General features: G+C 54.2%; 1 protein-coding gene across 1 annotated transcript; it reads right to left on the bottom strand.

Moving 5' to 3' along the window:
• Positions 1-484: 484 nt before the first annotated feature.
• EGR1 (early growth response 1) lies at positions 485-4,323 on the bottom strand. The gene is made up of 2 exons (XM_043912889.1): positions 3,725-4,323; positions 485-3,033 (listed from the first exon to the last, which is right to left on the bottom strand). The coding sequence occupies exons 1-2, from the start codon at positions 4,038-4,040 to the stop codon at positions 1,715-1,717; spliced, it is 1,635 nt and encodes a 544-aa protein (XP_043768824.1). The 5' UTR covers positions 4,041-4,323; the 3' UTR covers positions 485-1,714.
• Positions 4,324-11,779: the final 7,456 nt, after the last annotated feature.

The raw sequence follows: 11,779 nt of genomic DNA, 5'->3' as shown, positions 1-11,779 counted from the left end.
TTTCTGGGGACCTAGAAGACAGGAGGGGGAGACCGAGGCAATCCCACCTTTGTTATTGTTTCCCAATGCCCTCTGCCTACCCCTTAATTCCCCCAAGTGCTTATGGCAGGGATTCCCTAGAATACAGTTTCCCAAGACCAGATAGAGATGGTGGGGCGGGGGCAGGGGGGCGGCGGGCAGGGCTGGTTGAACATTTGTGACCAGAATGGTACTGCCTCTGGCCACAATTACTCCACCTACACATCTGGCCTTTTGTAGCTTTAATTAACCAAGATAAGCTTACAGCCCACCAGACTGAGGAACAAGCCCAGTATCAAAAAGAGGAGACCCACATTCAATTTTCTAAGAATTCACTCCAGTGACACACACTGGGCACGTCTCTGGTTATAATATCCTTGTCCTCGTAGAAGTCCCTCAAACCCCTCGATAGAGATGGCTACTACAAAGGCCTCCCCCTAGCCCAGGAAACACACCCAACCGCAGCTATTTTATTTTCCTTTTAATTTTTCTGAAGGATATACACCACATATCCCATGGGCAATAAAGCGCATTCAATGTGTTTATAAGCCAAACAGTCACTTTGTTTAAGCAAACACATGTACAAAGTAAAATAAAACCACAAAATAATGAACTGCATGTTCATAACATACAAAAATTGCCGCCTACTCAGTAGGTAACTACAACATTCCAACTCCTGAATTATATTTATAAATTTACATTTTCAGTTTAAAAAAATAGACTTTTGAGAGTTCAGATTTTTAGATTTTGTTTTCTTACATTCTGGAGAACTGGAGCTCAAGCTCAGCCCCCTTCCTTATTTTGCTCCCAAAGCCTCCCCCGAATCACCACTCCCTGCCCCCCTTAAGGCTAGAGGTGAGCACATCCCTCACAATTGCACATGTCAAGCCGTGTCAGCAAGGCGCATCACGCAAAAGGCACCAAGACGTGAAACTTTTAAACCAAAAGGACAAAAAAAAAAAAAAAAAACCTACTTTTAAAAAAAGGAGAAAAACCAAACCGTATTTTGCCACAGGTGAGTACAATCGGGCAGTATTTACAAAACGGTTAACAGAACAACACTCTGACACATGCTCCGTTTAATACCGAGAACTGCTGTTTCAAAAAAAAGCTTCAAACTTAATCGTCACAGCATCATCACAAAACAAAGGATCACCATTGGTTTTGGCTTTTCTTTTTTTGTTTTTTTCCCAAAAGCAAGGATGTAATTCCAAATAATACAATAGAGTATGCAAATTATCTTCACATCAAGAGTACCCCAAGAAAAACAAAATCCATGGCACAGACACTGTACAAGAGCACAGGGCTGGGCTCTGAGGGGCCCAAACCCCATTTTTGCCAACTTGATTTTCTAGCAGTGAAGGGAGCAAGGGGTCAGGCATACGATGGAGATGATACTGAAATGATATATCCAGAATCCATGCAAATCAAGTTCTTTGGATAGATGTGAAGAACTTGGACATGGCTGTTTCAGGCAGCTGAAGTCAAAGGGAATAGGGACTGGGAAGGAAAGGGAAGTGGACAGAAAGAATTGTTGGCCAACAGACCTTCCACAGTGACCGCTGGGGTCAAGTAGAGAGGGAGGACTTGGCTCTGAGAACCTCCATCTGACCTAAGAGGAACCCCCTCCTATGGCCATCTCCTCCTCCTGTCCTTTAAGTCTCTTGTGTTTCATTTTCTGCCTTTTCCTTCCCCTTTAGCAAATTTCAATTGTCCTGGGAGAAAAGGTGGTTGTCATGTCCGAAAGCCCAGTGGAGGCGCTGAAGGAGCTGGTGACAGCTGAGGAGGGGAAGCTGCTGACCTGGGTCGGGAAAGCAGGAGGGACGGAGGAGTATGTGGTGGCCACCGAGGGGGACGGGAAACCACTGTGGACAGGGGATGGGTAGGTCGAGGAGCCGGGAGAAGAGTAGGAGGTGGGCACCGGCGAAGGATATGAGGTGGTGGCTGGGGATGGGTAAGAGGTAGTAACTGGGGATGGGTAGGAGGTAGCCACCGGGGACGGGTAGGAAGGGAGAGAGGAGGGGGCAGCAGAGACTGCGCTTTTGTCTGCTTTTTTGTCCTTCTGCCGCAAGTGGATCTTGGTATGCCTCTTGCGTTCATCGCTCCTGGCAAACTTTCTCCCACAGATGTCACAGGCGAAGGGCTTCTCCCCTGTGTGGGTGCGGATGTGGGTGGTGAGGTGGTCGCTGCGGCTGAAGTTGCGCATGCAGATGCGGCACTGGAAGGGTTTCTGGCCGGTGTGGATGCGAATGTGGCGGGTGAGCTCATCTGAGCGGGAGAAGCGCCGGTCACAGGACTCCACGGGGCAGGCGTAGGGGCGTTCATGGGGGGGCGTCTTGCTGGGCCGGTTGGGGTACTTGCGCATGCGGCTGGGTTTGATGAGCTGAGACTGGTAGGTGCTGTTGAGGGCCTTCAGGTCCTGGGAGCCCGACTGTGTGGCAAAGGCCTTGATGGTAGAGAGTGGAGTGAGCGAAGGCTGCTGGGTACGGCTCTCCAGGCCCTGGAAGGGCTTCTGGTCTGGGGTGCCCAGGCCCAGGTCCCCCTGCTGTTGTGGAAACAGATAGTCGGGGATCATGGGGACCTGGAAGCCCCCCTTGGCACCAGGGTAGGCAGGAGGTGGGTACTGAAGGGCGGGGCCTGCTGAGCCCGGAAAGGCCTGGCCTTGTGGCTCAGGGAAGATGTCAGTGTTAGGTGTGGGGAAGGTGGGTGCCGCGGAGTAGATGGGGCTGCTGTCGTTGGACTGCACTGCGCAGCTCAGCGGTGGGCTCTGGGAGGCCGAGGAGGAGGCCGCTGGAGATGATGCTGAAGATGAGGTGGCCGGTGGGTTGGTCATGCTCACGAGGCCGCTGACCAGGCTGAAGAGGGGCTCAGGCCACAGGGTGTTGCCACTGTTGGGTGCAGGCTCCAGAGAGAAGCGGCCTGTGTAGGTGATGGGGGGCAGCCGGGTGGTTTGGCTGGGGTAACTCGTCTCCACTAGAACCTTCTCGTTATTCAGAGAGATGTCAGGAAAGGACTCTGGCAGGAGAAAGAGAGGGAGGAGGCCTGGTTACTGGAGAGCAACCACCGGAGGACGCGGAAGACCCACGCTGCCAGACAAGAGGTCGGGCCAGCTACCATTGACTCTTGAGCTGGTTAATAATTGATAGCAGCAGATTGAAATGTTCCTGGACCCGCTCCAGACGCAGAACCCATTTCAACAACCGCTGACGCAAATACGGAGAATCCCCCTCCACTGCAGCTCCCAGCGCTCCGCAGCGGCGGCTGCGCGGGCGAGGGATTCCCGCCAGTACCCCCGCAACGGCCGCGGCTAGTGCGCGCCCCCTACCCCGGGCTGCCGGGACATCCCGGGCCAAGGATCCCGGCCTTTCCTCGGGGATAGCGGCAGGCTAGGCAAGCCTTTCTGGAGGGGGAGGGGGCGCAGCCCTGCTCGTCAAAACAAGCTCTCCCTCCTCCATCCACCCACGCAGCCCCACAGCTCTCCATCCAAAACAAAAGCTGGCTCCTCTGCGCACCGTTAAGGACCGGGTGGGGGTGGGGAGAATGTCTCCAGGCAGTCCTCTAACACAGGACCCTGGGGATGCGAGGAATGGAAGGGAAACCCCATTTGCATCCCTGCGGCGAAGGGGGAGCTGCAAAGGCCGTGGGGAAGGACTGGACGCCAGGATGTCGGCGAACGGGCTAGCTCTCGGCGTAGGCCACGGCTTACCTGCGGTCAGGTGCTCGTAGGGCTGCTCGCTCGCCTCCCCCTGAGGGTTGAAGGCGCTGCTGCTGCTGCTGCTGCTGCTGCTGCTGCCGCCGCCCCCTCCACCGCCCCCGCCCCCGCTGCTGCTGCTGCTGCTGCTACCGCTGCTGCCCTCCGGGGCCCCGGCGGCACCCAGGAACTGGGGAGCCCCATTGCTCAGCAGCATCATCTCCTCCAGCTTAGGGTAGTTGTCCATGGTGGGCGAATGAGGAAAGGAGCCAAAGGGGTCGGAGATCTGCAGCGGGGACATCAGCTGCATCTCGGCCTTGGCTGCCGCCATCCCAGACCGGCGGGCTGGAGAGCTGGTGTTGGGGCGGGTGGGCGCAGCCGGGGACCGAAGCTGCGGGGGACACGTCTCGGGGGCTTGGCCAGGTCACATGCGGGACGCGGGGCACACTGTGGAGAGCGCAGGCGGGGTCCGCAGGCTCGCCCTCGCCGCCGGCCGGTGTAGAGGCGGCGCTGCTACCGAGGCTGGGGTAGGGGCCGGTCCTGCGGCGGCGGAAGCTGGCGGCGGCGGCAGCTGGCGGCGGCGGCTCCCCAAGTTCTGCGCGCTGGGATCTCTCGCGACTCCCCGGATCCGCCTCTATTTGAAGGGTCTGGAACGGCACGGAACCGCCTCCGTCGTGACGTACATGGCCATATATGGGAGGCAGGAAGCCCTAATATGGCAAGACCGGCCGGGAGGACCCGGAGTGACGTGAAGCCCCCTCTCCAAGAACTGTAGGCACTGCCATCCCGCACCCTGGGCCCCACGCCGGCTCCCGCACCCTGGATGCCCAGGCTTCGAGGAAATTTAGTGCTCAAGCCGCAGCCGAGGACTCCCAGACCGAAGCTGCTCAGTAGTTCCCGGCGTTGCCCCCGCCTCTTCCCTCCGCCTTCTTCCCTCCTCCCGGAGCCGGAAGCAGCCGGGCCATATCGGGGCGCCCCAAATAAGGCGCTGCCCAAATAAGGATTGTTCCGGCGGGGGATCCTTCCTGCTCCTTATATGGCGTTTCCGGGTCTCTGCTTACTGCTCTCTGGCTCCCTCCCTCCTGCCTGGTTCCAAGCCGGGAGCCCAACGCGCGCGCTAGAGCCGGGGACGCCCAGGCGGGGAGGGCTCCGGGCGCGTAGTGCTAGGCGCACCGCGGTTCCCCGGCGGGGACTGGGCTGGGAAAGCCCGGGCCCTGGGCGGAGGCGAGGGCGAGGAGGACTGGGGTTCTGCCGCCGTCATCCAGGGCTCGCCCGCCCACCTCTGGGACCGTGGGAGCCGGGCGGGAGCGAAGGGGAGGAGTGGCTGGGCTGGCCAGGGCAGAGGCCGCCCAGGAGAGGCGGGGCCCTGACCCCTGGCCTCGACCAATGGCAAGGTGCCTTTCCCGGTGTCGCGGTGGAAACTGAGGTTTAGGAAATAATAGCCAGATGGTTCCTGTGCAGTGCGGTGGCCCACCTGCTTCTCCGCCATCTGCCAATGGAGTAGGGTTGTTGGGGCCTCGGGAGCCCTCTGCGCCACCAGAACCGAAAGGCGATTCTCTGGTTCTCTCTGGGGAAGAGCCCACGCTTGGGTGGCTGGACAAGGGAAGCTGATTGTCTCTGGAGAAACCTGAGTCCTTTTCCCACCAGGAGCTAGTGGTCCTTGGGATGGTGGGAGACTGACCCACCGTTATCCAGAACAGGTGCTTGGGGGGGCGAGAAGTGTGGGAATCTGAACAGGAGGCTTCCCTACGGGCTGTCTGGGGACCCCCGGCTGGCGAGAAGAGAGATTTGCTTAGCGAGTTGGTGCTGCCCTCTGGAGGTCCCCTCTCCAGCTCGGTTCCCCCGGCCCCTGGCAGAGTAGGCTCTTCGCCGCCTTCTTGCTCCCCCTCCCAGCTCCTGTGCTGGGCGCTGCGCCAGGCAGGGGGAGCCTTAGACGCAGTGAGCGCCAACTGAGCAGGCGCCGCAGCCTGGGCTCCCCCTGCAGTCCCTGGGGAGCCGCCACAGCCGAGGCTCGCAACTCCCCGGCGGGGTAACACTCCCCTCCTCCAGCCAGGCCAAGGGCGAGGGTGAGAGGAGGGGGCGGTTAGGCTGGCAAGGTTCCAGCCGGTCTCCTGGGAGCTAGACGCAAACGGGGAAGCCCTCCGCATTGTGTCCCCGCTCCCCCCCTTCAAGTGCGCACCCCAAACAGAAAGGGGATTCCTGTTGGGGAAGGCTTCTACTCTAGCTCTGAATTCAGAGGAGGTGGTGTTTTTCTGAATTTAAAAAGAAAGCAGAAAGTGTGTGTGTGTGGAAGGAGGGTGCTGACGGCACTGGGAGGGAAGGAGGGGGGCGGGTTAGGGTCTCCCTGAACCCAAACAGCTTCAGGAAGTCGGGGTTGAGGATGTAAAATGGGGGAGGAGGATGTAACTATCTTCGGCTTCATCCCTCTGTATTCTACACACACACAAATCGGCTTAAGGAATCCAGCAATGAACCAGGGCTCCCTTATCTCTGTTCTCTAAATCTGAGCTCCCCATCCCAAACGCTAGGACCTGGTGGGGGTCAACTCCCACTGGTACCGAGTTGTCCATTAGAAGCAAAAGCCTCCTGCAGGGCCGAATGGCCAGGCCAGTCAGGGTCAGATGTGTTGTGTCTGAATGCCCATTTTGCTCCTCCCTGGTGGGGTACCTTGGCCAGGCTTTTCTTATCTCTCTTCAGCTATAAAACAGAGCTAATGTTAATGATGGAAGGATTGTTGTGAGGACTGAAAACTTACATGGACTTCCATGTGTGAAGTTCCAAAGCACAGTGCCTGCCTTGCAGCTGACATTCAGTAAACAGTGGCTATTGCTGTTTTCTGGGGATTTTGATCCACTGGGTTGCCCACAGTTCACCCACCCATCCTCAGCCCCCAAGTAAACCCCAGTGACCCTTTTCTGAAAAGTTGTACAGAGAAGAAGACATATTCTAATCCTAACACAGGGGCCATTGTCCTGAAGAGCTCATCTTAATCCTTCTTGCTGCAGTAGAACATTATTTCATAGAGCAGATTTTTTTTCAACCTTGACTGTGCACAAATGGAGCTCTGAAAAAGAGGTTTTACCCTAGGCTAACTGAATCACAATCTTCCTGAGCTCGTGAGGGCCAGAACTGAGCAGACACTTCCCAGGATCCTTTTTCTGTCTCTGGGGAGCTACCCAGGCTCTGAGAGTACATATTCCTCCTCCAGCCAGGGCAAACTGGTTTCCCTATGATTCTAATGTGGAATCTGACCCATGGGATCTTCAGGTCCTCACTGAAGCTGGGCACTCAAAATCCTAATAGTCTGCATCTTTTGCTTTGTGTGTCCAACCGTTCTTTTCCTAAGTGCTCCCAGTCAGCTATTTCCTTTGGAGAACCACCCCCAATCCATATGGTTGAGGGAAGAAAACCCCATCCTAGATCTAGGTGAGGACATGTCACCCCTACCTGGCCATCCATCTAGGATGCTTTCTTCCAGCAGTCCAGGAGCATTCTATCTCCCTAGGCATAGCCACTGCATCAGGATGGGCACATGACCCAAACCAGGCTAATGAGAGCCTCTTCTAGGACTTTTTCTGGAACTCTGAACAATAGGAATTCTCTTTCTCGGGTGGTACTAAACCAATGGAATGTAAGCCTGGAAGCCATCTTGCCATCTGACCTGGAGAGCTTACCTGAGAATGAAGCCCATGCAGAAGAAATCAAAAAACAGATCCACACCCAGAGAGTAAATCTCTAGATAGAGTTGGGGCCTTTGAGTTACACAGGTTAATAAATTTCTTTTTTAAATAAAGCTTATTTAAGTTTCTATTACAATCCGGCAGGTTCTGATTAAAACACCCATTATCCCCAACAACAATAAACTTTTTTGAGGACTTTCTGTGGACAAAGGCCTGAGGCATAGGCTTCTGCTCCTGAGAAGCTTACAGTTGGGTAGAAGGGAAGCTGGACTCCATGCTACAAGAGAATTAAGATTAGGCAGCAGTCCTGAGTCTGGGACTCTCAGACCTTGCCCACTGGGTGACTGATGCCAAAAGGTCTAGAAAAGGGGAGAGGCCCTCAGAGGGTCTGCAGGTCTGAGCTGATGTCTGTGCTCAGACTTTCCTTGCAAACCAGAGAAGAGGAAGAGGCAGAGGTGAGCAGAATTGAGCTGATCCATGGCAGCTGACGCTAGGAGAGAGTCAATGGGAACCATCATGTCTGACCCAGGGCTGAGCAGGCTGCAACTCTTGGAGGAAAACAAGCCCCTTTTTCCATCGCCACTTCCTCCTCCTCACCCCAGGCTACGTCAGCACCCACATGTGCTGCTCGGATAGTGGTTTGCCACCACTGTGACCAGCCCAGGGCTCAGGAAGTGACTCTTGCTTTGGTTCTGCCTGGGGTGCCTGTCACACTTTCCGACGGCTGATCAGCTCCGCCGGAAACATGGAGGGCCTGGCCTTCAGTGGGTCTGGGGGCAGCTCTGCTCCCACCCCAGGGAGGGTCTTTGGGCGCTGAGAGAAGAACCTGAAGAGGCCAGGTATGGAGTGGGACAGAAGATGCGCTGAGAGGGTGGGGGAGAAGTGGAGGCATGGTGGAAGAGGAGAAATGAGAGCGAATCACCCCAGAGTGCTCCCGTGGGAAGCCATCCTATTTCCCCCAATTTCAGATGGGAAAACTGGGTGCCAGAGGAGATCCTGAGCCCTAGGACAGGTGGAGAAGGACAAATTCTGAGACAGGCCCACACAGAGTGATGCTGAGGCCTCAGGAAGTGGAGGGTCCCCCAGGCCCTGAAGAGGTGCCTGCCTGCACCCTCCAGATGGGATCCACGGCTGCAGCGAGGAGTCCATGTAGGATCTGGCCCAGGTGGGGGGTCTGCCTGTGAGAATCAGGGTCTGGGCTGCTGTCCTTAGAGTCTGCATGAGGGGTCATGTGCCGGACAGAGTTAGGTAAGGCCTGAAGGGAAGTCACGGGAGTGGCACAGAGGGACCATGAAGGGAAGAGGGAGTGGGTCAAGGTAGGTGAACATTTCAGCATGCTCACTGGGTCCTCTCTGCCCTGCAGAAGCAGGAAGAGGCTGCTGTCCCTGGACATCAGTCCCTTTGCACTGTGCTGAGTGGTCCCTCTCCCAGGCCTGGGGTCAGCGGGATCCTGGGCTCAAAGGACAATCCATCCTTCCTTGCTCCACCCACCCCCAGCTGAGTGTGCAGCAAAGCTGGCTGCAGAAATCTCTGGAAGCTCGTTGGGCAGACAGAGGGAGGGGAGTGTTACATAAGAACCCACTGATGTGCAGGAAGTCTAGAGCAGCCTTTAGATTAGAAAGGCAGCGTTCCCATCCAGCCCAGAAAGGCAGGAATAGCAACGGTGGTTATTTCTGGCCCCTCACCACCGCCCAACTCCAGGGCTGCTCAGCTTCGTGGTGGGTGAGCTTGGACTCTGCAGACCTGGGGGGAGGGCAGAGGGAGGGCAGGTAGCCCCTGGGTTTACCCCACTCTGGCACTGGCTTCACCGTCCCCTCCCCCTAAACACCGGGATGCCGAAATCAGAAATCAGTGGTGATGTTTGTTTCCTCTGATTTTCCTCAATCTCTAGATGCATTTCCTATCCCCACCCCCACCCCCCAGACACATTTACAGTGTGACAGGATTCATACTAAACACTGACAGGTATTTGTCCTTACAATGCCTTATGAAGTAAGTTCCATTCTCACTCCTGTTTCATTGATGAGGAAACAGGTTCAGAGAGGGCAGGCAATTTGCTCAAGGTCAGAGAGCCCAGCAATGGCAGAACCAGGATTCCAATCCAGACGGTCTGGCTTCAGGTCTGTCTGGCTGAACCTCAGTTCATCCTAAGAACTGTTTTCTGGGGCCCCAGCATGAATCAGACAAAGCTTTCATCCTACCAGCACTCTTGAGTCAAATCGAATAGGAGAGGCAGACATGAACACATCATTTCAATTCATTCATTCGGCAATTACTTATCACACATCTGTTCCACTCTGGGCATTAAAAATATGAGGAGCAGTAAGGCAGGTTCTCCGTTTTTTGCTCAGTGGGGGAGACCGACAAATAAACAAGCAATTTCCACAGTGTGCTGTGTGCTATCCTGGGGGAGCCCCTAATCCAGCTCCCACCCACTGAAGTGGTTCCCAGGCAGTCAAAGAGCCAACACACCATTTTCAAATAATTCCAGGAGGCTGGGTAGGGGAGGACTGGTAGTGAGACCAGCCAGGAAACTGTGTAGTCATCCAGGAGAGAGGGTAAGATCTGCATGCCTCAGGGTCAGCTATCAGAGACTCTTCAGGGACCTCCCAGTCAGAGAGCAAGAAAAACTGACCCCCAAATTTACAGACAGGCCTCTCAGCCCAAGGTGCATCTGTTCCCGGTGGTACTGTGGCAACGGGAAAGTCAGAGAGGTTGGATGGGAGAGTCTTCTCTTTTTCCTCCTCTAATCATCCCCCTAACTGGTCTATCCTTATGGAACCCCCGCTTTTTACTTATTTATTTATTTAGCTGTGCTGGCTCTTCGTTGTGGCATGCAAACTACTTAGTGGGATCTAGTTCCCTGACCGGGGATCCAATCTGGGCGCCTTGCATTGAGAACATGGAGTCTTAGCTACCGGACCACCAGGGAAGTCCCAGGAAACCTGTTTTAGGGCAAAGTCAAACTGAGTGACTAAAGAGGCAGCTGGCACCCAGAAGCAGGGAGAAGCACTTCCATCCGGATTATCGCACTGACGAGTCGTAATGAGAGGGAGGACAGTCAGCCCCGGGGCCCAGGAACATCCACAGAGGTGTCTTCAGTTCACTCTGGGCAGAGGCCACGCTTCTGTTCTATCAGCCAAGGGAGGGACTCTTCGGAACTGAAAGGATTTGTTTTCCCTCTGGTCAAGCTACAGAGAGAGCTATCATGGCAGGATGATGATGTCTTTAGGCTGACATTGGACTCACTGTTTTTTCAAAAATATGTTACAGTAAAAATGTTACAGTTACTGTAACATTAAAAATATGTTAGTTTTTACCTGCAAAAAATATACATAACATAAAATATCCCATTTTAACCATTTTAAGTGTCCTATTCAGTGGCATTCAGTTATGTGTACAGTGCTGTGCAACCGTCACCAGTATCCATAGGCAGAACTTTTTTTTATCACCCCAAACAGGAACTCTGTACCCATGAAACACTGGGGATAGGGAAACATGAATTCTCTATCCTGTTGCCTCCTCTTTGGCCCCTGGTAACCTCTATTAGAGTTTCTCTCTATATAAATTTGCCTAGTCTAGGTACCTCCTGTAAGTGAAGATATTTGTCCGTAATATTTGTCCTGTTGTGCCTGGCTTAGCATAATGTTTTCAGGGTTCATCCATGTTGCAACATGTATCAGAATTTCATTTCTTTCTAAGGCTTAGTAAGTATGTATATACCACATTTTGTTTATCCTCCCATCTCTTGATGGACATTTGGGTTGTTTCTACTTTTTCGACTATTGTGAATAATGCTGCTATGAATATTAATGAACAACTATCTGTTTATGGATTCTGTTTTTATTCATCATGCCTCTCAGCAGTTACCAAATAGATTAAAGTTAGATTTAAGAAGGACTTTCTGGTTTCGTACTACCAGCGACCTAAGCAGCAGCATCTCCCCCTATGGATAGTTCCAATAACCTGAGTCTCTTCCACTTCCTCTAATCCCATCCCTAGGCTGGGGTAGTGTCCAGAAAGGCAGCACCATCACAGGAGGCCTCACAGGGGTCACTCTGTAGTCATACCTCTGGATGACTCATTTTTAGTAGCTGGGTGGGGGTTTCATTGTCTTCTCTTGGGTTCTGGGTATGTTTGCCACCACTACCCACCCCAGACCCAACGTTCTCCTTTCCCTGGCAACATCTAGACTGTCTCCCTTTTTCTCTCCCAGGCTAAATCGGGAGTGTGAAGCTGCTCTTCTTCCCAATTTAGCTTTTGAATTAAAGTGAGAAGTGAATGTGGCTGGAAAACTGACTCCCATCTGTGTGTGAGAGAGAGAAAGGCAAAGCAAGCGAGCATAAGCACCTGCTGGGGGGGGCGGGGTCAGGGTGGGGGTAGGCGGTCT

The sequence above is a fragment of the Cervus elaphus genome, chromosome 9 (assembly GCF_910594005.1).
Source record: "Cervus elaphus chromosome 9, mCerEla1.1, whole genome shotgun sequence".
NCBI classification, from domain to species: Eukaryota; Metazoa; Chordata; class Mammalia; order Artiodactyla; family Cervidae; genus Cervus; species Cervus elaphus.
The sequence above is the reverse complement of the archived record's forward strand: the minus strand, read 5'-3'. Positions and strand labels throughout refer to the sequence as shown.

Coding starts and splice junctions, on each gene's coding strand:
- EGR1 (XM_043912889.1), bottom strand. CDS start 4,040: ATGGCGGCAGCCAAGGCCGAGATGCAGCTGATGTCCCCGCTGCAGATC. Junction 3,034..3,724: donor CTACGAGCACCTGACCGCAG/GTAAGCCGTGGC, acceptor TTCTCCTGCCAG/AGTCCTTTCCTGACATCTCT.